General features: G+C 34.0%; 1 protein-coding gene across 13 annotated transcripts in view; it reads left to right on the forward strand.

Annotated features, from left to right (window-relative positions):
• The window catches only part of KANSL1L (KAT8 regulatory NSL complex subunit 1 like), a 146,065-nt gene that overhangs the window by 37,261 nt on the left and 81,240 nt on the right, over positions 1-27,564 (forward strand). For all 13 annotated transcript variants that reach the window (XM_027122469.1, XM_027122493.1, XM_027122494.1 and 10 more), the window contains 2 exons: positions 7,478-7,619; positions 25,229-25,426. In XM_027122469.1, the coding sequence (XP_026978270.1) occupies positions 7,478-7,619; positions 25,229-25,426 (340 nt within the window). The remainder of the gene's footprint in view (positions 1-7,477; positions 7,620-25,228; positions 25,427-27,564) is intronic.

The following is a 27,564-nucleotide window of genomic DNA, read 5'->3' on the forward strand; positions in this document are numbered from 1 at the left end:
GCCCTGTGATTGCCCTGGTTTTCTGCCTGGAGGCACTTTCAGATATCTGGTGCAGGGAGAGGAAAGCCAAGTAGAGCACAATGGTCCTGCTTGATTGAAATAAAGATTAGATTGGGGGAGGATGAGATAGCTGGAATCGTTAGATCAGAATACTAAAGAGTAGGGACCTATGTATGCAAAGAAAGAGCATCATAAATCTTCATGTCGCCTTGAGACCTTTGTTAAATACTAAGCTCTGTGTGTGTAGGTGAAACTCCATAAGGGCACACAAAAAGTTATTAGGCAATGTAATCTGAACAACTTCCAATGCTCATACAAGGTTAAGAGATGTTTGAGTTCTGAATAAGCAGAGTGGAGAGACTTTGTTGAACATCTAGAGTATTCAGTAGAGACCCCAGATTGGTCACACCTCAAAGAGTAAGGCTGAGTCTGACTTGATGACTAATGGCTACTCTATACGTGCTCTAACAAATCTTAGAAGGAATCTGAAAAGAATGAAGTTGAACATTAAGTAATTTAATAACCTATTGAAACAAAATTTATCACTCTTTAAAGGAAGACCATAAAATCCAGAAATTCAACAATATCATATTCATAGTGTCCATAATAAATGTGTGTGTGTTTACATACATACATACATATATGTATACATACACACAAACTACTAGACATACAAAGGAGGAGAAAAATCATCAATAGAAAAAGACAGGAATGACAGAGATGAGATTAGTTGGCAAAGACTTTAAAATATCTCAAATATAGTAAGGATGCTCAAGGACTTAAAAGGAAAAATCATAAAACTACAGATCTAAGAATCCCAATAAATCACAAGCAGGATTACAAACAAAACCACACCATGGTGTATTGTAGTCAAATCACCAAGTTCTAGTGATACAGAAAAAAATCTTAAAAGCATTAAGAGGAGGAAGAAAAATTTTTATATAGGGGAGCAAATAAAAAAAATGACTGCTGACTTATCATCAGAAGGTAAGCAAACTAGAAAACAGTGGAATGATATATTTAAAGAGCTGAAAGGAAAAAAAAAATTAACCTAAAATTATTTTTAAGAACAAAAGCAAAATAATACTTCCAAATAAGCAAAGTGAGAAAATTTCCTGTCAGTATACCTATATTATAAGAAATCTTAAAATGATCTTCAGGCTGAAAGAAAATAATACTGAGTGAAAATTCAGTTCTGCACAACGGAAAGAAGAAGTAGTAGGAAATGGCAAATATTTATGTCTAAAAATATATGGAAATTAAACTCTACATTTCCAAGTAATGCTTAGATCAAAGAATAAATCACAAGAGAATCTATAAAGTGTTCTTAATGGAATGATAATGAAAATACAGCATATCAAATTTTGTGGGATGCAATGCTTACATGAAAATTTATGGTTATAAATGCTTATATTAGAAAAGAAGGAAGGTGTAAAGTTTATGGCATAAGCCTCCCTCTTAAGAAGCTGCAAAAAATGAGCAACTTAAATCCAAAGCAAGAAGGAAAAACTGATAAAAAGTGAAATCGATGAATATAAAACACAAAAGCAACAGAGAAAAATCAGTGAAACCAAAGCTGGTTCTTTGAAAAGATTAAGTTGATAAATATCCAGCTAGATCGATCAGGAAAAAAATTACCAATAACAGGGAAGAAAAGCATCACTGTAGATATTATAGGCATTAATAGAATAATCAGGGAATAGTATGAGCAATTTCATGCCAGTAAGTTCAATAACTTAGATGGACTAAGTGCTTGAAAGACACAAATTACCAAAACTGACAGAAGAAGAAATAGAAAACTTGAAAAACCTTATGTCAATTAGATAAATTAATAATTAAAAACTCCCTATAGGAAACTCCAAGCCAAGATGGCTTCACTGATTAATTTTATTGAAACTTAAGTAGTAAACAATTACAATCTTATACAAACTCCTTCAAAAAATAGAGGAGGGAACACTTCTTGACTCATTTTATGAGGTCAGCATTAGCTTGATTTTAAAATCAGATAAAGACATTACAGGAAAATAGATCAATATCTCTTTTGACTGTAGATGCAAAATATCCCTAATGAAATAGCAAACAGAATCTAGCAAAACATATTACAAAATGCATCATGACCAAAGGGGTTTATGCCAGAAAGCAAGGTTGATTTTAACATTTAAAACCAATCAAAGAAAAAAGGAGAAACAGCATATGATAATTTCCAGAGATACCAAAAATCTATTTGACAAAATTCAAACCTACTCATGATAAAAATTCACGACAAACCCAGAATAGACAGAAACTTCTTCAATCTGATGAAGGACATTTATAAAAAGTATACAGCTAACATTACATTTAACAATGAAAGACTGAATGCTTTCTCTGTAAGATTAGGAAGAAGGTAAGGATGTCCATTCACACAGCTTATAATTAATGTTATACTGGAATTCATAGCCAGTGCAGTAAGATAAGAAAAATAATAAAAGGAATCCAGATTAAAAATAAATCAAACTGCTTTATTTGCAGTTGACATGATAATATACATAGAAAATCCTAAGGACTTTGCTATGAGGAAGATACTAAAACTCCTAAGTGAATTTAACAAGGTCAAAGTATATAAGGTCACCACATAAAAATCAACTGTATTTTTATATACTATCATCCAAACAATTTATGAATGCTATATACTAGCTTCCATAAACATGAAATACATAGAGATAAATTTTTTAAACTCTATAAAACATAGCTGAGAGAAATTACCAGTACATAAATACACAGAGAAATAATACCTTATACATTGATTAGGAGGTTCAGTGTTGTATTAATTCTCAACCAATAGATCCATGGATGCAATGAAATCCTTATCAAAATGCTGCTCTTTTTTTTTAAGAGATTGACAAGCTGATTCTCAAATTTAGAATTGTCAAAACAATATTGAGAAATAACAAAGTTGAAGAATTTACTGGATTTTCAGAATTACTCTAAACTACAATAATAGTGTCGTATTGGGTCATGGTGTTGACATAGGTAGGTAGATAGATGATAGACAGATATCCTAAGTGCTCTCTGTGTGTATGTAAGTGTATATACAACATGTAGTATTCATATAGATAGTCTTTTATTTATTCAAGGATAGTTTTGGTTTTTTTTTTCTATTAAAGGATTATAGAATCTTTTCAACAAATGGTTCAGGAACTAGATATCCTGTAGAAAATAATGAATCTGGACCCTTACCTGGACCAATACACAGAGCTTGACTTGAATTGGATTATAGATCTAAAAGTAAAAACACTAAAACTTTTTGATATTTTAGAAACATGAATAAATCTATGAATTCATGTTAAGCAAATATTTCTTAGCACATAAAAAGAACTATCTATAAAAGGGAGGTTTGAAAAATTGGGCTTCATCAAAATTAGAATCTTTTGCTGCTCAAAAGACACCTTTAGGAAAATGAAAGGCCAGCTACAGATTGGGAGCTATAAGTATTTCCAATACATACAGTCTGACAGTCTTATATGAACAGGAAGGTAGCCAATTAAATATGAGCAAAAGATTTAAAAAGACACTTCATTAAAGGAAGTCATAATCCCTTGGGAAGCATATGAAAACATGTTCCACATCAGGAATTGGAAAACTATGGCCCATGGACCAAATCTGGCCTATTGTCTGTTTTTGTAGACAAAGTTTTATTGAAACATCATTACACCCATTCATTTATGACTGCTCTCATGCTATAACAGGAGAGTTGAGTAGTTATTAAAGAGATGCTGTGGCCACAAAACAAATATTTCCTGTCTGCCTCCTTACAGAAAAATTTGCTATCCCCTGGTCTAAAGGAATCAAATTCCAGGGAAGACTAAGCTCTTCCTAGGTGAGCAAACACCAGTGGAGAAGTTTGGCCTAATTTAATGTAATTTTCCCCAGGATAAAACTTATTTTTCTTGGAATTATAATTTTTTACAGTTGGATCTTATTTTTTAAATCATAGTTAATTCATTTTTATTACTAAGCTAACAAACTCTATTAAAGGCAAAATTATACAAGTTTTTCTTTAAGTTTTGGTAACTTAAGGTGTAATATTAGAAAGTTCTATCTTATTCTGAGGAACAAACTACACTTCAAGGTTAAAACAGTGATGTAGAGAGAACAAAACAAACAAAACAACAACAAGACAGTGATGTAGATTCATGATGTTGACCAGAAGTTAGTACGAAGAGAAATTGTACTGAAAACCACTTGGTTTAAACAGCCTGTACTTATTTCCATCGGTAAGTTAAGTTGTGACTGCAAACAAGTAAGGATGAGGATTGAAGGCATGTGCTGCCTTTCTGAGGACTGACTAGTCTCACTGCCCAGGTGGTATCCACTCATGGATGTATTTGCCCTGATCTTCACTAGAAGTAGGGGCTCCTATTTCCAGTGCAGATCAGGGCATGTGTTGGTCTTTGATCAGTTCAACACACTGCAGAGAGATGTAGGGAGTAAATCTTAGTGGCCTGGCAGGCCAGGCTTATATGCTAACTGAGGAGTCTAGACATTCTGGGTTTGCCTCACATTCTTATTAGTTTGTTGTTGCATCAGCTGTGTTCTGATTGGTTACACTCTAAGATATAAGCCATTACATCATTGGTTATATAAATTGTTTACATAAAACGTTTTGTGTTTGAGGTACAACAGGTGTCGATCTCCTTTGAATGAGCCATATACTTATCTGTAACATGTTTACAACCATAGTTAGTTTTTAGAAAGACATTTTTTCAAGCAAGAGAACATTTTTGATGGAAAAGATTGGTTACCATTTATAAGCATAGCAAACAGATTTTACTCCTGTTAAAATGTAGAATAAGGTATCCTTTACAGAAAATTCATTTCACTTATTACAAAGCCCCAGTATTATTTAGTTTACTTAAATTAAATCTGATATTACTACTTTTTCTATGTTAGGATAATTTAATGTCACATATGAACATAAAAATGATTTTTGTAAATTTAGTTTCAGTATCAGTATTTGTACTAGAAGTACAATAACATTAACTCCATAAACTTTTATTTTTCTCTATTTCCATGAGCTAATAATCAGTTTGACAACCCAGCAAAGTGGCATGTTATAGGGAAATTTTCTGATTGGGGCAAAATTTAATGAAACAATGTTTAAGGTCATCTTTGATTTCTGCATGCTTACTTCCACATCATACTTCTTCAAGTCCTATCTACTTTAAAATCAACCTTGAGTCCATCCTCTTATCTTCATCTCTTCTTTATCTCCCACCCCATTTCCAGTCCAGGCCATTTTCATCTTTTATTCATTGTTTTAGTCACAGTAAGCTCTAGAGTAACACATTAACCTTCTAATCTCAGTAATTTTGCACAGCAAAGGTTTACTGTGGCTTACGTAAAGTCCAGTGTGGTTTGAGCTGTGATCCTCTTCCATCTTGTAGCTATAATATCTGCACAGTGGCTTTGAAGTTGGTCAGATGGACTAGAAATGACTTTATCACTTTTGCTCACAGCCTATTGGTCAGAGCTAGTCACATGGCTCCAACTTAAGTGCAGTGAAGGCTGGGAAATGTAGGATAGCACATGAAATATTTAGAGATCACAATTATCTGTACCACATTTAGGTTATTATAGTTGCATCCTAATTGGTTTCCTTATTTACTCTTATGTTCCACTACAATGCTTTCTTTACCTAGTAGCTAGAGTGCTTGGAAAAAAAAAATTTTGTTACTATCTTGCCAATAACTTCCTTTTTGCATAAAATCCAACACTTTGCCCTCACCTGTGCAACTACTGCATGATATGGTCCTTGCCTTCTTCATTAATTTCATGATTGGCAGTTAGTATTGTTATAACTGTGAATAGTGTATTTTGAATAGGCATTTTAAATTTTGTCCATAGTTATGAAAATGTGATTTAAAATAGTGTCACATTTACAAAATCACAATAATAACTATAAACTGAATAATAATACCAAGAGAAGTCCTAATTTATATGGCAGTCTCTGCAGTCACATTGTAGGTAATTAGAATCTGAAAAAAAAAAGCCTTTTGAGAACATTGACATAAAATCTGTTATAATGAATAAATTCTGTGTAGTAGAGTTACAATAATTCTGTTTCTCTGACGACAAATGATCTCAGCATAAATGTTTTCTTTGGCTAAAGTTTATATGAAAGATATTTCATTATGGTTAAATGTGTAAAAATTAATAAAGTTTATTTTTTAGAGCAGTTTTAGGTTTACAACAAAATTGAGTGGAAAATACAGAGTTCCTATATGTCCCCTGTCCCTACACAGATATTACTTCCCCCACTATCAACATACTGCACAAAGGTAGTGAATTTGTAACAATCTATAAACCTACAGTGACACATCATTATCACTCAAAGTCCATAGTTTACATTAGGTAGGGTTCACTTTCAGCGTTGTGCATTCTATGAGTTTTGACAATAAATGCAATTTTTAGACAGGTTTTTCATGAAGTTTGTGTTTTGCCATTAAGTAGTTACTTCCCTTCAGTTGTACTTTCAATTTCTTCTGTTAGGCCTTCTTCAGTTTCTTCCTTGGCAGTATGAAGCTCCTAATTAATTATCCCAAACACCACACACACACAAACTCTCTCTCTGTCTCTCTCTCTCTCTCTCTCTCTCTGTGTGTGTGTGTGTGTGTGTGTCTGTCTCTCTCTCCCTCTCCTCCCCCCCTCACTCTGATTGTTTTCTAGTTGGAGTGGTTGAAATATTTTCTTAAGGTAATTAATTTGTAATCTCACAAACTGTGGATTAGAGCAGTGCCCTTGCCAAAAGATAGAGGAGCTAATTAAGGTTCAACCCTTATTTTCAAATGTGCATGAAAGAAAGCCTGTATATAAATTCTTTCTCATCTCTGAGCTGTGAATCCTAGGAATAAAGTTTTTAACAAGCTGTTTATCTTAATAAACATCTCAGGATTTATATATTTGATATGTTTATTGAAATGTAGCAGAGCATTCATATTTTTGATAATTTTTGACATTAAAAAATTGATTCCTGTTCTAGCAAATGAAAATTACATTTAGTAAAATTGAGTACTCTATGGTTTGTTACATGGATTTAGATCTAGCACAGTTCAAATGACTTGTCTTATACTTGACATCTACTTACATATAAAAGGCTCATGTAACAGTTTTTACATGGTGTTAGTATTGTCATTCTTGTTTCTTTTCCTTTGCTGGCCTACTTCTGTTTCAGCCCTTGACCATTAATAAAGTATTAAATAGCAAGGAGATTATCCTACTACTGGGTACACAATATTGAATAAAAACAGGTGTTTGTGGGATAGAAAGATAAGGAAATCAAATCTTTGAGAAGTTGATATACCATTCTTCTTTCATATAATTAGATGTTTTATAAAGTAATTTGGGATTGTATGACAAGAGTCAAGGAAGCTATTAAGCAATCTCTGTGAAAACTTGATTGTCTTTGTGCTTTGACTAACTGTGTTTGTCTTGTTCACAGTAACTGTAGTACTGAATGGAAGTGGCTTGTAGACAGAGCAAGAGTTGGCAGCCGTTGGACGTGGCTTCAAGCCCAGATTTCAGAGCTAGAATACAAAATCCAACAACTAACGGATGTTCACAGGCAGATTCGTGCCTCCAAGGTATCGTGTGTGCTCTTCTATTTAAAAAAATATTGTTAGTTTTAGTTTCTTCTCATCTCTCCACACAAAATAATTGTTATTAGGCTTTATAAAAATGTAGTTAATGTTAAGATTTCTGATATATTAATTCTGTAAGTTGAAACTATTTTTGTAACTTATCACAAACATTTTATCATATTGAGCAGTTAAGAATTTCTTTATTGGATTTCAGTTAATAGAAATGATAAACATTTTTTATAAACCTCTACTTTGTTGGAATTTATTTTAACATATGTGAGAAATTCTGAGTGTATCTTATTGGAATCTCTTTAGAGTTTTTTGTTGTTTTAAGAAAAATTATAAACACATAAAAATGTTCTAGAAAGCAATATAATGAATACCTGTGTACCCACCCTCAAATTTATCAAATATTAAATTTTTATTAATTTGGGTTTTGTTTTTAGAATAATAAAGCATTACCTTACAATTGAAGTACTTGTATAATCCTTCCTGATCCCATTCCCTTTCCCTATGCCACTGATACCAACATATTTTAAAAGATTTTAATTTTATATTGGTGTAAAGTTGACTAACAATGCTGTGTTAGTTTCAGGTGTATAACAAAGTGATTCAGTTATATATATACATGTATCTATTCTTTTTCAAATTCATTTCCCGTTTAGGTTATTATAGAGTATTAAGTAGAGTTCCCTGTGCTATACAGTAGGTCCTTGTTGGTTATATATTTTAAATATAGCAGTGTGTACATGTCATTCCCAAACTCCCAATCTATTCCTCCCCCTCCCCCTTCCCCCCTGGTAACCATAAGTTTGCTCTCTAAGTCTGTTTCTGTTTTGTAAATAGGTTTATTTGTATCTTTTTTTTTTTTTTTTAGATTCCTCATATAAGCGATATCATAGGATATTTGTCTTTCTCTGTCTGACTCACTTCACTTAGTATGGTAATCTCCAAGTCCATCCATGTTGCTGCAAATGGCATTATTTCATTCTTTTTAATGGCTGAGTAATATTCCATCATATATATGTTCCACATCTTTATCCATTGCTCTGTTGGTGGACATTTTGGTTGCTTCCATGTCTTGACCATTGTAAACAGTGCTGCAATGAACACTGGGGTGCATGTGTACTTTTGGATTATGGTTTTCTCCAGATATATGCCCAGGAGTGTGATTGCTGGATCATATAGTAGTTCTATTTTTAGTTTTTTAAGAAACCTCCATGCTGTTCCGTGAAGTTTATGTTTGTTCTTATTGCCATTTTGTTGTTTTGGATTTGTTTTTGTAGGTGTTTTTCCTTCCCTTCAACTTTTTTTCTCTTCTCTTGTGATTTAATGACTGACTTTAGTGTTGTGTTTGGATTCGTTTTTCTTTTTTCTGAGTGTATCTATTGTAGATTTTCAGTTTGCAATTCCCATGAGATTTTGATATAGCAATCTGTATATAAACAAGATTGTTTTAACTTGCTGGTCTTTTAATTTCAAATGCATTTCCAATATCCTGCATTTGTGCTCTCCTCTTACAGTTGCTGGTTTTGATTTGTGTGCAGGTAATTTCCCACCTTTACTGTATGTTTGCCTTTATCCGTGAGCTTTTCCATTCGTAATTTTCTTGTTCCTAGTTGCAGCCTTTTCTTTTCCACTTAGAGAAATTCCTTTAGCATTTGTTGCAAAGCTGATCTGGTGGTGCTGAATTCTCTTAGCTTTTGCTTATCTGTAAAGTTTTTGATTTCTCCACTGAATCTGAATGAGAGCCTTGCTGGGTAGAGTATTCTTGGTTGTAGGTTCTTCCCTTCATCACTTTAAATATATCATTCTACTCCCTTCTGGCCTGCAGAGTTTCTGCTGAGAAATCAGCTGATAACCTTATGGGAGTTTCCTTGTAAGTTATTTGTTGCTTTTCCCTTGTTGCTTTTAATATTTTTTCTTTGTCTTTAATTTTTGTCAGTTTGATTATTATGTGTATCAGCATTTTCCTCCTTGGGACTCTCTGTGCTTCCTGGACTTGGGTGACGCTTTCCTTTCCCATGTTAGGGAAGTCCTCTTTTCTTTTCACTCTTTTTTTCTTTATTCTGTTCTGCAGCTGTGATTTCCACCATTCTGTCTTCCAGTTCACTTATCTGCTCTTCCATCTCAGTTATTCTGCTATTGATTCCTTCTAGTGTATTTTTCATGTCATTTATTGTATTGTTCATCTCTGTTTGTTTGTTCTTTAGTTCTTCTAGGTCTTTGTTAAACATTTCTTGTATCTTCTCGATCTTTGCCTCCATCCTTTTTCCAAGATCCTGGATCGTCTTCATTATCATTATTCTGGACTTTTTTTCCAGAAGGTTGCTTATCTCCACTTCATTCAGTTGTTTTCTCTGGGGTTTTATGTTGTTCCTTCATCTGAGACATAATCCTCTGCCGTCTCATTTTGTGTAACTTTCTGTGATTGCGGTTTCCATTCTTCAGGCTGCAGGTTTGTAGTTCTTGCTTCTGCTGCCTGCCCCCTGGTGGATGAGGCTGTCTAAGAAGCTTGTGTAGGCTTCCTGATGGGAGAGACTGGTAGCTGCCCACTGGTGGGTGGAGCTGGGTCTTGTCCCTCTGGTGGGCAGAGCTGTGTCAGGGGCTGTGTTTATTGGGCAGCTGTTTACCCAGGAAAACTTTAAACATCCTGTCTGCTGATGGGTGGAGCTGTGTTCCCCTCCTGTTGGTTGTTTGGTCTGAGGCATCCCAGAACTGGAGGTTCCAGGCTGTTGGGTGGGTCCTGGTCTTGGTGAGAAAATTGTGGCCTCCAGAAGGGCTCGTGCCAATGAGTACTCCCCAAAACTGCTGCCGCCAGCATCCTTATCACTGCAGTGAGCCACAGCTGCCCCCCACCTCTGCAGGAGACCCTCCAATACTAGCAGGTAAGTCTGGCCCAGTCTCTTATGAAGTCACTGCTTTCTTCCCCTGGGTCCTAGTGTGCTTGAGGCCCTGTGTGCACCCTCCAAGAGTAGAGTTTCTGTTTCCCCCAGTCCTGTGGCATTTCTATGATCAAACCCTGCTGGCATTCAAAGCCAGATTCTCTGGGGGATCCTCCTCCCATTGCCAGACCGCTAGGCTGGGGAGCTAGATGTGGGGCTCAGAACTTTCACTCCTGTGGGAGAACTTCAGTGGTATAATTATTTTCCTATTTGTGGGTAGCCCACCTGGTGTGTATGGGATTTGATTTTATCATGATTGCTCCCCTCCTACTGTCTCCTTGTGCCTTCTTCTTTGTCTTTGGGTGTAAGGTATCTTTTTTGATAGGTTCCAGCATTTTTTTGTCAGTGGTTGTTCAGCAGTTAATTGTGATTTTGGTGTTTCCATAAGAAGGGGTGAGCTCAGATTGTTCTACTCAGCCATCTTGTCTTCTCCTCCTCCCTGACTCCAACATATATTGATAGGTACTATTTTTATGAATATTTATTGGTCCATAGGTATTTATCTGTATCTATAAATAAAATTTGTTTTTCATGCTTTTAAATTCTATATAAGTTATATTTATACTACAAACTCTTTTGCAACTTGCTTGTTTTTGCTCAGCATAATTTTTATACATATTTATACTTCCTGTATGACATTTAATTGTACGAATGGAATGGAATTTTATAAATACAATGGATGTTTATCTCTTCTCCTATTTTCTATTAATAGACATGTACATTGTTTCAGTCTTTATGCCAGTAAAAACAATACATCAGTGACTGTCTTTCATGTGTTTTTTGGTGAACCTATGGAGAGCTTTTCTTGGGTATATGCCTAAAAGTGGAAATACTTGATCTTAGGCATGGCTGTATATGCTTTCCTATACCACTTATGTGATTGGGTAATCAATATTCCCACTGGCAGTGCGTGAGAGCTCCTGGTTTTCCACATCCCTGTGAACTTTTTGAATTTTTTGGTCTCTTAACTTTTGCAGTGTAATAAGAGTGAAATATTATTACTGTTTTAATTTAATTGTTCCCAAATATAATGAGATTGGGCCTCAGTGTAATTGACCATCAAATTTTGTTGTTTTATTTTTTAGATTGCACATATAAGTGATATCAAACAGTATTTGTCTTTCTCTGTGTGACTTATTTCACTTAGTCTAACATCCTCCAAGTCCATCCGTGTTTTTGCAAGTGGCAAAATTTTATTCTGTTTTATGGATAAGTAGTATTCCATTGTGTGTTTGTGTATGTATGTGTGTGTGTGTGTATCTCACATCTTCTTTATCCATTCATCTGTTGATGGACACTTAGTTTGCTTCCATTCTTGGCAATTGTAAACAATGCTGCTATGAACATTGGGGTGTATGTATCTTTTTGAATTAATTTTTTTTCAGATATATATGCAGGAGTGGAATTCCTGGGTCATATGGTAGTTCTATTTTTAGTTTTTTGAGAAACCTTCATAATGTTTTCTACAGTGCCTGCACCAAAAATATGTACATATACATTCCCACCAAAAATGTACGAGGGTTCCCTTTTCTCCACATCCTTGCCAACATTTATTATTTGTGTTCTTTTTTTTTTTTTTTTTTTTTTTGCAGTACGCGGGCCTCTCACTGTTGTGGCCTCTCCCACTGCGGAGCACAGGCTCCGGACGTGTAGGCTCAGTGGCCATGGCTTATGGGCCCAGCCGCTCCACGGCATGTGGGATCTTCCCAGACTGGGGCACGAACCCGCGTCTCTTGCATCGGCAGGCAGACTCTAAACCACTGCGCCACCAGGGAAGCCCTATTTGTGTTCTTTTTGATGATGGCCATTCAGACAGGTGTGAGGTGATATCTCATTGTGGTTTTAATTTACATTCTCTGATGATTAACTGTGTTGAACATTTCTTCATGTGCCTATTGGCCACATGTAAGTCTTCTTTGGAAAATTTTCTCTTTAGGTCTTCTGCCCATTTTTTGATTGGGTTGTTTGGGGTTTTTTGCTGTTGAGTTGTATGAGCTGTTTATAAATTTTGGATATTAACCCCTTACTGGTCATATCATTTGCAAATATTTTCTCCCATTCAGTCGGTTGTCTTTTCATTTTGTTGATGGTTTCCTTTGCTGTACAAAAGACTGTAAGTTTAATTAGGTCCTATTTGTTTATTTTTGCTTTTATTTCCTTTGCTTTTGGAGACAGATCCAAAAAAATATTGCTACAATTTATTTCAAAGGGTGTTTTGCCTATGTTTTCTTCTAGGAGTTTTATGGTTTCCAGTCTTACATTTAAGTCTTTAATCCATTTTGAGTTTATTTTTGTATATGATGTTAGAGAATTTTCTAATATCATTCTTTTACATGTAGCTGTCTAGTTTTCCCAGTACCACTTACTAAAGAGCCTGTCTTTTCTCCACCGTATATTTTTGCCTCCTTTTTTATAGATTAATTGACCATAACTGCATGTATTTATTTGTGGGCTCTCTATTCTATTCCATTGATCTATGTGTCTATTTTTGTGCCAGTACCATACTGTTTTGATTACTGTAGCTTTGTAGTATAGTCTGAAGTGAGGGAGTGTCATTAATCTAGCTCTGTTACTCTTTTTCAAGATTGTTTTGGCTATTTGGGGTCTTTTTTATTTCCATACAAATTCTAAAAGTTTTCATTCTAGTTCTGTGAAAAATGCCCTTGGTATTGTATTTCGATAGGGATTACATTGAATCTGTAGATTGTCCTGGATAGTATGGTCATTTTAACAATATTAATTCTTCTTCTTTTCTTTTCTTTCTTTCTTTTTTTTTTTTTTTTTTTGGCTGCACTGCATGGCATGCAGGATCTTAGTTCCCTGACCAGGGATTGAACCTGTGTCGCCTGCAGTGGGAGTGCAGATTCTTAATCTTAACCACTGGACTGCCAGAGAAGTCCCAAAATATTAATTCTTCTAATCCATAAACACCATATATCTTTCCATCTGTTTGTATTGTCTTCAGTTTCTTTCATCAGCATCTTATACTTTTCCAAGTACACCTCTTTTAACTCCTTAGGTAAATATATTCCTAGGTATTTTATTCTTTTTGATGTGATTGTAATTGGGATTGTTTCCTTGATTTCTTTTTCTGCTAGTTTGTTGTTAGTCTATAGAAATGGAACAGATTTCTGTATATTAATTTTGTATCCTGCAACTTTACTGAATTCATTGATGAGCTCTGGTAGTTTTTTCATGGTATCTATAGGATTTTCTTAGTATCATGTCAACTGCAAACAGTGATAGTTTTACGCTTTCTTTCCAGTTTGGATTCCTTTTATTTCTTTTTCTTTCCTGCTTGCTATGGCTAGGACTTCCATACCATGCTGAATAAAAGTGGCAAGAGTGGGTGTCTTTGTCTTGCTCCTGATCTTAGAGGAAATGCTTTCAGCTTTTTACCACTGAGTGTGATGGGTTTGTCATATATGGCCTTTATTATGTTCAGGTATGTTCCCTCTATGCCCACTTTCTAGAGAGTATCATAAATGGATGTTGAATTTTGTTAAAAGCTTCTTCTGCATCTATTGAGATGACATTTGGTTTTTATTCTTCAATTTGTTATTGTGGTATATCACATTGATTGATTTGCATATGTTGAAAGTCCTTGCAAAAATCTTGAGAAAAATCACACTTGATCATGGTATATGATCCTTTTAATGTATCCTTGGAGTTGGTTTCCTAATATTTTGTTGAGGATTTTGGTATCTATGTTCATTAGTGATATTGGCCTGTAATTTTCTTTTTTGTGTGATATCTTTGTCTGGTTTTGGTATCAGGGTGATGCTGGCCTTGTAGAAAGAGTTTAAAAGTGTTCCTTTCTCTACAATTTTTTGGAATTGTTTGAGAAGAATAGATGTTAACTCTTTTGTAAATGTTTGGTTGAATTCAGCTGTAAAGCCATCTGGTCTTGGACTTTTGCTTGTTGGGCACTTTTTTCTTTTCTTTTTAATTACTGATTCAGTATCATTACTGGTTATTGGTCTGTTCATATTTTCTGTTTCTTCCTGGTTCAGTTTTGGGAGATTGTACCTTTCTAAGAAGTTTTTTCATTTCTTCTAGGTTGTCCACTATATTTGTATATAGTTGTTTATTGTAGTCTCTTACAATTGTTTGTGTTTATGTACTCTTGGTTGTAACTTCTCCTTTTTCATTTCTGATTTTCCTGATTTGGGCCCTCTTTTTTTCTTGATGAGTATGGTTAACAGTTTATCAATTTTATCTTTTCAAATAACCATCTCTTAGTTTCATTGATCTTTTCTATTTTTGTTTTTGTATATATTTCATTTATGTCTGCCCTGCTCTTTGTGATTTCTTTCCTTCTACTAAGTTTAGGTTTTCTTTATTCTTTTCTTAGCTCTTTCAGGTGTGAGGTTAGGTAGTTTATTGGAAATTTTTCTTGTTTCATTAGGTAAGCTTGTATAGCTATGAACTTGTCTCTTAGAACTGCTTTTGCTGCATCCCTTAGATTTTGGATCATTGTATTTTTATTTTCATTTGTCTCCAGGTATTTTTTGATTTCCTCTTTGATTTCTTCAGTGATCCAGTGGTTGTTTAGTATCCTATTGTTTAGCTTCCATGTGTTTGTGTGTTTTTTTCTTGTAATTGATTTCTAGTCTTATTGCATTGTGGTTGGGAAAGATGCTTCGTATGATTTCAATTTTGTTAAATTTACCACGGCTTGTTTTGTGGCCTAGCATGTTATCTATCCTGGAGAATGTTCCATGTGCACTTGAAAATAGTGTGTATTCTGTTGCTTTTGGATGGAATGTTCTGTCTGTCTATCTATCTATCTATCTATCTATCTATCTATATTAAGTTTCTCTGGTCTAATATGTCATTTAAGGCTAGTGTTTCCTTATTGATTTTCTGTCTTGATGATTCGTCACTTATATAAGTGGGATGTTAAAGTGTCCTACTATTATTGTGTTACTGTTGAGGTCTCCCTTTATGTTTGTTAGTATTTGCTTTATGTATTTAGTGCTACTATTTTGGGTGCATATATATTTATAATTGTTATATCTTCTTCTTGGATTGATCCCTTGATCATTATGTAATGTCCTTCTTTGTCTCTTGTAACAGTCTTTATTTTAAAGTCGACTTTGTCTGATATAAGTATTCCTACCCCAGCTTTTTTTGATGTCCAGTTGTATAGAATAATTTTTTCTATGCCCTCACTTTCAGTATGTGTGTGTCTTTAGATCTGAAGTGAGTGTCTTTTAGACAGCATATATACAGGTCTTCTTTTTGTATCCATTCAGCCACTCTGTGTCTTTTAGTTGGCCTTATAACTCTTATTTTCAGCTCATATTTAAGTATTACTTTGAGTGCATAGCATGTATTTAATTCTCTCATTGTTCTGTTTTTAATATGTTTTAATTTCCAATGTGATTACCTTTTTAACCTGAGTTATTTAATAATACATCTTTATGTTCCTGAACTCATGAATCTTTTTTTTTTTTTTTTTGGTATTTTGTCATTTAAGTGCATTGTAATCTGTGAACTGATTACCTTGTATGGATTTCATTCTTCATGACAAACTACTAATCAAATTTTGTAAATGCTCAATGTGTGGTAGAAATAATGTATATTCTTTATTTGTTGATTATAGAATTCTCTATTAAACTGGTTGACTTTGTTGTATACATCTGCTATATCTTCATATATCTAGATCTTTCAATTCTAATATATATATATTTGATATATATTTATTAATATTTGTCATCATTTTGAATTTTTCAGTTTCTCCTAGTAATTCTGTCAGTTTTTGCTTCTTACACTTTGAAATACTAATGCTATTTGGTAGATACAATTTTTTTTTTTCTTCCAGGTGTTTGTTTTATAAGGTACATTTAGCTAGGTTTTTTTTGTTTTTTTTTTTTTTTTGCGGTACGCAGGCCTCTCATTGTTGTGGCCTCTCCCTTTGCGGAGCACAGGCTCCAGACACACAGGCTCAGTGACCATGGCTCATAGGCCTAGCCGCTCCATCGTATGTGGGATCCTCCCGGACCAGGGCATGAACCCGTTTCCCCTGCATTGGCAGGCAGACTCTCAACCACTGCGCCACCAGGGAAGCCCTAGCTAGGTTTTTAAAATCCACTCTGAGTAGTTTTAATTTTCATTTTCTTTTATTTTCCTCTCTTTGTGTTTTGTTTTTCACTTGTCTTTCGTTGGATTGATGGAACTTGCTTTATTCCTTTCTTCTCTCTCTGCTCTTCTGAAAGCTATACATTATAGTCTTATTCTTTGTCATTACTCCTAGTTTGTAACATACTTCCTTAAGAGCAAATAATTCTAACAATGACTAAAAGTACTCAGTACTTTTATATGCTTTTTTCCTTAAGATATGGATCTTAATGCTATTTAACTATGCATTATATATATCTGCTTCAATCTAGTTACTTATTTTACAGTCAGTAATTAATTACATTTCTAACAGATTTCATTAAAATATGCTCACTTTTTTTTGTATTCTGTATATAAAATTAGGTTACAGAGTAAGCTTCTGTAACAACATAACTCACAAATATAATGGCTTTATAAAGATACATAATGCTTCAAAAATAAAGAGTGAGTACATGCTGGTAGAGCACCTTGGTTGAACAGGGTCATTCAGGGACTCAGGTTCCTTCTGTCTTGCTTCTTTGACATACTCTCATGTATGTTGACTGCACTGTTGGACAGGGTTGTAGTCTTCTCATTTGTGCTCTCGGGAAGTGCGAAGAGAAGTGTGGTATAGTTTGTCTTTAAGTTGGATGTGACTTGGAAGTTGCACTACTTTGTTTCACACCCCGTTAGCCCAAACTTAGCCACATGAGTATAACATGAGTACTCTCCATGTGTAGGAGTGAAAGCTGAGTAATACTGTCTTTCACTGAGAAGTTGTATGCGTAGCTAAAACTGCGGTAGGGTTGGAGTCTTGAAAAGAAGAGGAAAATGGGTACTGGAAGAGTATGCAGTATCTGCTACTTTGTCTTTTCTCTCTTGGTTTGCTTCTTGCTGAAGTAAATTCGTTAGTACTTTTTGATATTAATCTCTGAACATTTAAACTCTCTTTGTATTTGTATGTCTCAAAATACTTTTATACTACCCTCACTCTTCAATGATATTTTAGGTTGATAGAGAATTCTGATTTGATAGTTATTTTCCCTTAGGCCTTTAAAGATAGTATTTCATTGTTTTCTTTATAATGATGAGCAGTTTACTATCAATGTAATTGTTTTTCCTATGTAAGTACTCTGTCCTTTCTAGCTGGTAACTTAAAATTTTTCTTGTTTATTTGATTTTCTACATTTTTTAAACTAACATGTGTTTAATTATGGATTTATCTTTCTTTATCTTGTTTTCAGAGTACACCTTTTTAACTGTACAATTTGCTGAATTTTGACAAATATATAGTTGTGTAAACATCACCGTGATCTCCCCCTCTTAATTATTGAACTGCTGTTTTCCAGGAAAGGACAAAAAGTGCTTGTTTTATAGGGAATTTGACAAAAATAAGCTAACTTTCTCGCACATTGATTTGCAAGTTCTGTCAGATGTTCATGTTGAGATGGCCTGATAGAGTTAGAAATATGAGATTTGGAGAAGGCAGGTTTATAAGAAGATGTAGATGTAGAAATGGCAATTAAAGCTATGCTATTATATTATAGCAATTTTTAAAATAAAATTTATTCATCTCTCTTTCCTTCCTTGTTTTCTACCTTTCCTCCTTCTTTCCTTCATTCTTTCCCTTCTTTCCTTTCACACACAGTTATTAGGTGCCTAATATGTGCTTAGGGTATACAGTGATGAATAAATCAACAGAGTTCTTATATTTTTAGGGTTTAGTCTAATGGGGGAAAAATTGAGCAAATGATTACAGAAATAAACACTGTTTTATTTCCCAGCAGGGGAAATTTAACATGGAATTTTCCTAGCTTAAGCATATATTGTTTCCTCCAAATTATAGCCTGTTTACTTGGAACTTGAAGTATATTTTCCCATAGAAGTAACAATATAAAGAGTCTTATGCAATCCCATAAGTCCTATTTAATCTAAATATTGCTAAATATCTCTTTCTATCTTTTTTTGACTATTAATGCAATTTTTTATTGAAGTATAGTTGATTTTAGTATTGTGTTAGTTTCAGGTGTACAGCATAGTGATTTAGTATTTTTGCAGATTATATTCCATTACAGGTTATTACAAGATATTGGGTATAATTCCCTGTGTTATATAGTAAATCCTTGTTGCTTATCTATTTTATGTATAGTAGTTTGTATCTACTAATCCTATACCCCGAATCTGTCCCTCCCCACACCCTCTTCCCTGTGGTAACCATAGGTTTGTTTTCTATGTCTGTGAGTCTGTTTCTGTTTTGTGTATACATTCATTTGTATTATTTTTTAGATTCTACATATAAGGGTTATCATATATATTTGTTTTTGACTTCACTAAGCATAATATTCTCTAGATTCATCTACATTTTTGCAAATGGCAATATTTCATTCTTTTTCATGGCTGAGTAGTATTCCATTGTGTATATATACATACATATATGTATATATACACTGCATCTTCTTTATTCAATCGTTTGTTGATGGGCTCTTGGGTTGCATCCATGTCTTGGCTATTGTAAATAATGCTTCTATGAACATTGGTGTGCATGTATCTTTTAAAATTAGTGGTTTTGCTTTTTATGGATATATACCCAGGAGTGTGATTGTTGGATCATATGGTAACTCTATTTTTAGTCTTTTAAGGAACCTCCATGCTGTTTTCCACAGTGGCTGCACCAATTTAGATTCCCACCAACAGTGTACCAGGGCTCCCTTTTTTCCACATTCTCTCCAACACTTATTTGTTATTTATAGTCTTTTTGATGGTAACCATTCTGACAGGTGTGAGGTCATATTTCATTGTGGTTTTGATTTTCATTTCTCTAATAATTAGTGATGTTGAGCATCTTTTCATGTGCCTGTTAGCAATCTTTATGTCTTCTTTGGGAAAATGTCTATTCAAGTCTTCTGCCAATTTTTTGATTGGATTATTTGTTTGATATTGAGCTTTATGAGCTGTGTGTGTGTGTGTGTGTGTGTTTGTGTGTATTTATACACACATATATATATATTTTATTCAATATAGTTGATTTATAATGTGTTAGTTTCAGGTGTACAGCAAAGTGATTCAGTTATACATACATATATATCTAGTTTTTTCAGATTCTTTTTCTTTATAGGTTATTACAAAATATTCAGTATAGTTCCCTGTGCTATACAGTAGGTCCTTGTTGGTTATCTATTTTATATATAGTAATATGTATATGTTAATCCTAAACTCTTAATTTATCCATCCCCCTCTTTCACCTTTGGTAACCATAAGTTTGTTTTCTATGTCTGCGGGTCTGTTTCTGTTTTGTATATAAGTTCATTTGTATCATTTTAATGAATGATAATGAAAAAATGCCATTTGCAGCAACATGGATGAACCTAGAGATTCTCATACTAAGTGAAGTAAGCCAAATATCATATGATATCACTTATATGTGGAATCTAAAAACAAAAAAACTTCTACCTTTGTTTTTGTGAGACACTGTATTCTACATGGTGAAACTGTGGACATAATGGAGATAATATTATAAGGTTGATAGTGACTGGTCTGAAACGAAATAGCAGAGAAGGGAGGGAATTAGAGTCCTCAAACCATGTAGTTAGCCTAACCCCACCTAGGGTCTGCACATCCATAAAGATTAGTGAATTTTAAATTCTGTCTATCATGAGTTTATATTCTGGTAGGGGAGATAGAGCATGTAAATATCATTGATTACAATATAATACAATATGTGGAATGATATGTGTTTTTAATAAGATATAGATGTGGCATAGAGAGAATATTTCACTCTGTCATTAGGGGTTTGCAGGTCAGAGAATACATCAGTAAAGAGGTGATGCCTCAGTATGACTTTGGAGGATAAATAGTAGTTTGCTTAATGAACTTATGGAACTGGAAAAGGGATTCCTTAAATTTTGAAGGCATACAACATGATCTGTTTTAGGAATGACAAATTAGTATGTATTCAAAGGAGCAGAAACTTTGAGCTGTGCAGGGATGGGAGAGGAAGCTAGGAAGTCATGAATATTGTTTAATGCTTTGTAAAATTTTGTGGTGATGTCTGTAGGAAGGTGGATAGAAGCATAGATATAGAACCTTAGGCTTACCCATTCTGTCTGTTGGATTTGAGGCAACTGTGTTCAGGAATAGTTTCCTGATGGAAGTTTCCTATTCAGTTACTCTTTCTCCTTTTTAACTGTCTTCACCTGGGCCTTAAGTTGTAGTGATCTCCCAATCTTCTCAAGATCACCAGATAGTTTTCTTTGATGATTTTCTTTGAAAGATGTCACAAGTGTTTTTATAGCCAGTAGAGTTCTAAGAACAAATCAAGTTTAAAGCAATTTGGAAATTTCCAAGAAAGTGGGTTCCTAGTTGAAATGATAACTAAGTTTTATATTTGAATCTAGGCAGTCTGGTTCATTTTGCTTTGACTTGAGAAGGGGTATTTTAATATTCTGTGTGTTCTAAGCAATGCTTTATACTTGTTTAAACATTTTTTGAAGTTTGATTATATGTTTATATAATATCTATTTGTAATAAATTATTTTAAGGAAATAAATCTTTCCAGCAATAATTTATGTAGCCTTACATTTTTTCTTTGTTCCGGCTAGATGTGATTCTGGCCCTTTGTTCCCTTAAGAGTCATATTATGTTTATTTTATGGAAGATATCATTATAATTATGCTATCAACATACAATATTTCTTTACTTTGATACCTTCTGCTTACCTTTCTTAGAAATTAATCAAGATGTTTAATTGCTTATTTATGTGCAGTTTAGTTGAGTTATTATTGTATTGAATAGGGGAAACAACACTTTTTTGCTCTAATACCTTCTTGAATTATTGTAATTAAAAAATTGAGAAGAGTGGTTTAATGCATTTTAAGTGAAACAGAACTTTTTATTTAATGTATCTTGAAAGGAAAAAAGAAACCTTTCCTCTCAGTTAAATTAGAGATAAAGAAAGGGGAAAGAAATTGAGATGCTCTTTTATAAATAGCCTTTTTAAATAAGTGCTACTTTTGTGTCTCTGGTCGGAAAACATACAGTGTTTTAGTAGTGTAAAATAAGGGACAAATGACCTAAAATGTGTCATTTGCCCCTTCTTTGACACACTCCAGGTAGTCTAAATTTTGCTTAAATTCTTAGAAGAAAGGAGGTATTAGCAACATCCCTTCCTTGTTCTTGCAACAGCTTTGTCAACACACTACAACTGCCATATTTCTCTTTTTCTCTGCTCCAGCTTTTACTGAGACAACAGCTTCTTCTCACTTTCAGAAAAAAATTTATAATAGTTTTTCGTAGTTGGAGAGGCTGGCTATCCTATATTAAATGATTTCCCCTTTAGATTTCTTTTGTTATCCTATAATAGGGTCTTCCACATCTTAAATTGTACATTTTGTTTGTTTTAACGTTTTCATTTAAGTTTTTGCTTAAAATTAGTTTTGATGACTTTATATAAATAATAAATATGTTGCTGATGAAAGCGTGCACCTCAGATGAGACTTGAACCCATTGGCCGGGACTCAAACCCAGCCAGAGCCCAGACTGGGACTGGAACCCACGGGCTGGGACTCGAACCCAGCCAGAACCCAGATTAGGACTTGAACCCATGGGCTGGGACTCAAACCTGGCCAGAACCCAGATTGGGGCTTGAATCCACGATCTTTTAATTGAGAGCACACTTGGTCTCAGGACTTAGTGAACCTCAGGTTCTTGATATCTCATTGCAGAAAGAATTCAGTGAGAGACAAAGTGATAGATAAGAAGTGGATTTATTTAGAGAGAAACACACTCCACAGACAGAGTGTGGGCCATCTCAGAAGGCAAGAGTCCCCAAAATACAGCGTGGTTAGTTTTTATGGGCTGGGTAATTTCATAGGCTAATGAGTGGGTGGATTATTCCAACTATTTCAGGGAAGGGGCGAAGATTTCCAGGAATAGGGCCACTGTCCACTTTTTGACCTTTTATGGTTGGCCTCAAAACTGTCATGGCGCTGGTGGGTGTGTCATTTAGCATGCTAATGTATTAAAAAGAGCTGTGATGAGGCTCAAGGTCCACTGGAAGTCGAGTATTCTACCATCTTGGACCTAGCTTGTTTTAACCAGTTTTTGTCATGTCCTATGGCTATGTCATTCTTTTAAAGGTTGTGCCCTTCCCCCTTACCTCCTGTTTCACTGAGGCAATTGTTTATTTTTTCACACTATGTCATCTCTATGAGGACCCTGGGAGTGGAGGTGGAGACCTCTCTAGTGTTATTATTGGGAATAGTTGTCTTCTCTGAGCAGCTGATTTGTTTTCATCTTCATCTATGCTAAGGTTTTCACTTGTTTCAGTTAACACAACTCATCCTTCTAAAAAAAATTTATGTCTTTGTTATTTACCTTATTTTATCTATCATTAGACTACTTTCCTGATCTTTTAAAGAATTCAGATTAATTTAGTTATAATTAACAAACAAAACTGTAAAATATTCATCATGGTGACCCAACACATGTATATTCTTTTCCTGATTTTTAAGAAGAGGAATTATTTCTGCAGTGTCTCCAGAGGATTTAATCTTCTTCCCTTTGTTCTCTATTCTCGGTTATGGCAGAGAAAAATCATGGGCCATTCTTACATTGTGAGAGTTTTGTCCAGGGCAACAGTTTAAGAGAACAAAATAGGTTATGAAGTTGACTATGAGTGTCTCCCCTGTTGAATCTTTAAAATATTATTCTTCAATGAATTAACTATAGCAGGCCTCCTACTTATAAAAAGGTAGTATTCTTATACTACCTTTTTGAAATTCAGAATCAATTTTTGCATAGAAACAATATTGTAAGTAGGGATTATGAAATCAGGGTAATTCACAGAAGCCTGGCCCATAATATAAACTGTAATCAAACCAAATAGAATTATAATTAATTTAATATAGTAAAAACTTATATTCTTTTGTATGTAGATACTTGTGAAAAACCTACTATAGACTTGTACAAATTTGGGGTAGACATTTCAGATACTTTCAAGAGCTTTTGGATTGATGATACTGTCTGTCAAGTCTAATTTAATTTTTAAAATATCAAGTGAAACAGAAACTTCTTTTAAATATATTCTTCAGATTTCTTGACAGCTGTATTTGTGCATTCTATGAAAACAGTCATTGAGATGGGATCAACAGTTGGGTCCTTTTATCTTTGTAAAAGTTAGTAGCGCTGTTACAAGTATAGGTAAAAAAGAAAATGTTACTTTTACCAAGCATCATTTGTAATATATTACTGTAAATAATAAAATGTATGTTTAATACAATATCTGAATATGTTAATTCTAAAGTGATATATTCTCTAAATTATAGTGTAAACTAAGACTACTTATATATAACATATAATCTATAGGTGGTTTCCATCCTATGTAAAGTACTTATACATGATATAAGCTAGCCCACAGCAATTATTTAATTTGTCCCATCTTGAAATACTCTATGCTTATATTAATGTTTTAGTCTATTTTTCATTCCAAGAATATAATATTTTAGCCACATTAGGCATTTAATACCTTTCCAACTAGCCTGTAGGAACTTATTGACATTTTGCCCCCCAAAAAGTATGTATGTATGTGTGTATATATATATATATATATATACACACACATATATTTAATAATAATATGTATTATTCTTTGCAGGGGGAAGTGTAGTAAAAGGGGTAGGAAGGGAAGAAATTTTATGACGAGAACTGTGAAACCATTAAGATCATATCTGTGTAATCCTTTTCCCCCTTTCTCTCCTGTCTTCATTACTTCTGAGGGATTAAGGGTGAGGACAGTTGGAGTGAAGAAGCTAGGGAATGTGGGGAAAGTTCAGCAAGCCAGTTGAGGAATGTGTATGTATGAATGTTAGGCAGGGAGTACAGAGGCAGCTAGATCCCTATTCATTTCTCCAGTTACTTACATTCCAGAAAATACTCCATCAAGGTTGAAAACCTGTGTCTTTATTAATAACTTGTCTGCTCTGTAAGCAATGAGAACTTTGGCCTAGAGAGTACTTTTTCTCAGTGGTGCAGTCCTGCCAACCCTGGCTGGCAGCAACAGGGCTGGAGTTCTTTAGAGTGCTCTGAAAGGAGTTAATATAAAGTTAGATTATTGTTTGGATGTTTGTAACTTTGATATTTTGATTTATGAAATTAGGAGTGCTTAAATACAGAACTCAAGTGGAAATGCTAGTGACCAAAATATCAGAAGGTTATATCTGAAAATGTTCTAAATTTTAGTCAGAAATGTTCATATTCTGCATATAAGCCTTTTACTTTATTCTAAATGTATCATGCTTTTAATGCTAATAACTAAAACCAATAAGAAAAAATAACTTCTTGTATGTAATTTATGACAATATTTTGCAAGCCTAACCCATCAAATATACGTTATTTTAGCCTCACATGTTTTAAATCAGTGACTTTTTTACAGTTAAACTGTACTTCCAAATGTCTATTTTCTGATTTCCAAGGAATAATAAAAAGCATGGTTCGAGAGCATTGTAATGTTAAAGTTGATCTAGCAGTCAATTTGTTTTCATTGCAACTCTTTAATTGCTATTTGTCTAGGGGATAGTGATCCTAGAAGAATGTCGACTTCCAAAAGACATTTTGAAAAAGCAAATCCAATTCGCAGACCAAGCTGTTTCATTAAACACTACAGGGAATCCCCAGATTCCTCAGGAGAGTCAAGATCCTTTACCAGAGCAAGATTTTGAAATGTCACCAAGTAGCCCAACACTACTTCTTCGCAATATAGAAAAACAGGTAATGTGAAGTAAGAGTAAAGTGTGAGTGGCATCAAAATGACTTTCAATTGATTTTATAAACTCTTCAAATAAACGTGTGTCTCTGCTTAAGATATTGGTTATTAAAGTTGGCCGTTTGACATTAAATACAATTAAAATATTTAGTATATATAGTCTCTATTATAATATTGATATAATTAAAGTTATTTAAATATAATATGTGGGACTTCCCCAGTGACGCAGTGGTTGAGACTCCATGCTGCCAATGTTGGGGGCCTGGGTTTGATCCCTGGTCAGGGAACTAGATCCCACATGCATGCCACAACTGGGGAGCCCACGTGCCACAACTAAGGAGCCCGCCAGCTGCAGCTAAGACCCTACACAACCAAATAATAAATAAATTTTTAAAATATTAAAATAAATTAAATAAATAAATATAATATGTAAAGTGTTGGTACATAGCTATAGGGTGATAACTCATTTATACTAAGGTTGGAAAATCTTGTTTTCTAACAAAATAGCTTATCATTGGACTTTTCTCATGGGGAAAGAACAGTGGTACCACTTAATAGATCTGAATGGGGTGTTTGATTAATTTATTGATAGAAAGTTTTAGTGAAAGATAACATTAGAATATAGATTCTTTCATTAAAAAATGATCATGGAAATAGAGAGTCTAATAAACTCCTAATAAATTAGTTTGACTCCAAAGCTTTTCCTGGTATTTAAATCCTCTTACGGATGACTCCAGAAGTTTAATTATTCTGTCCTATATTTATCCTTTGAAATCAAAACATTTTTTGCAAGATTAATATTTAAAATTTATTTCATGTTATTTATAAAACTTAAATGAAGAAGAGGTTACATATATAATAGCCAAAATATCAAATGTATAGAAATAGACAAGAAATATGAAGGTATTTTATAAAAAAATAAATATCAACTGCATTACATAAAATAAGAATAATTGAGTCATAACTTGTACTTGAATAGGAAAACACATCACTGCAAATCACAGTAAATTTATTAACCCAATGTGAACTTAATAAAAAAATAGCACTAAGACTTTTTTGAAAGCTGATTGTTGATACTAATATCTACAAAATAGTAAATGTGCAAAAACGTAGATACATTTAAAATACTGAATGTAATATAAATCAAATATTTTATTTGGTAAGCAGACTAATCAAAAAACTAAGGAAATAGAAAAAATATTAGCCATTTATTTTAATGTAGACTTTGGTGGCTCTTAAACAAACCTGGCTTTCTAAGAGTTTGTTAACTTGCAACTGGATTGAATCTGCCAGAATATACTCAGTTGGGACCACAGCTGCATGATTACATTATTCCAGTGGGTAATATGTATTCTCATCCCTGCCCACATTTAATTTTTCTGTTGTTGTTGTTGTAGTTGTTTTTTTTTTCTGACATACATTGTGAAATAATATAGTACCAGATTACTACTGTCTTAATCCTGGTAAGTCAGAATGTGGAGTAACTTCTCCCACCCCATATTTGTTAAGTTTGCAATTGCCTAGAGTTTTTCTTAATTTTCCAATTTCCAATGCATTGTCAAAATACTATTATGAATATTTTATAATTCAGAAAGTTATTTTGTAATTATCTGGTGTTAAACTGTAATGCACTTTACCATATAAGTGGTGTTTTAAATCAATACTGATTATATTCCTCTTCCCTCTTTTTTTCCCTCCCCTCATCCCTTAGGATCAGTACCTTTTCAGTTTGATCCTAGTTATTTCACACGAATAACGTGAGCACTTGATCAGTAGACCTTTGACTCTTTTTACCTGTAGGTCACTACTTATCCTTTGGAAAGAGTTTTCTTGTATTTTTTTCCTTCTTTTTGTTTAATATTTATTTATTTTATTTATGTATTTAATTTATTTTTTTGGCTGTGTCGGGTCTTAGCTGCGGCTTGCAGGGTCTTCGTTGAGGCACGCAGGATCTCTCGATGTGGCACGCAGTCTCTTCCTTGTGGTGCTCGGGCTTCTCTCTAGTTGTGGCATGCGGTTTTTTTTTTTTTCTGTAGTTGCAGGGCATGGGCTCCAGGGTGCATGGGCTCTGTAGTTGTGGCCCGTGGGCTCCAGAGTGCATGGGCTCTGTAGCTTGTGGCAGGTGGGCTCTCTCGTTGAGGTA

This window comes from Aethalodelphis obliquidens, unplaced genomic scaffold (genome assembly GCF_003676395.1).
Source record: "Aethalodelphis obliquidens isolate GAN/ISIS:26980383/991018 unplaced genomic scaffold, ASM367639v1 scaffold2, whole genome shotgun sequence".
In the NCBI taxonomy this organism is placed as follows: Eukaryota; Metazoa; Chordata; class Mammalia; order Artiodactyla; family Delphinidae; genus Aethalodelphis; species Aethalodelphis obliquidens.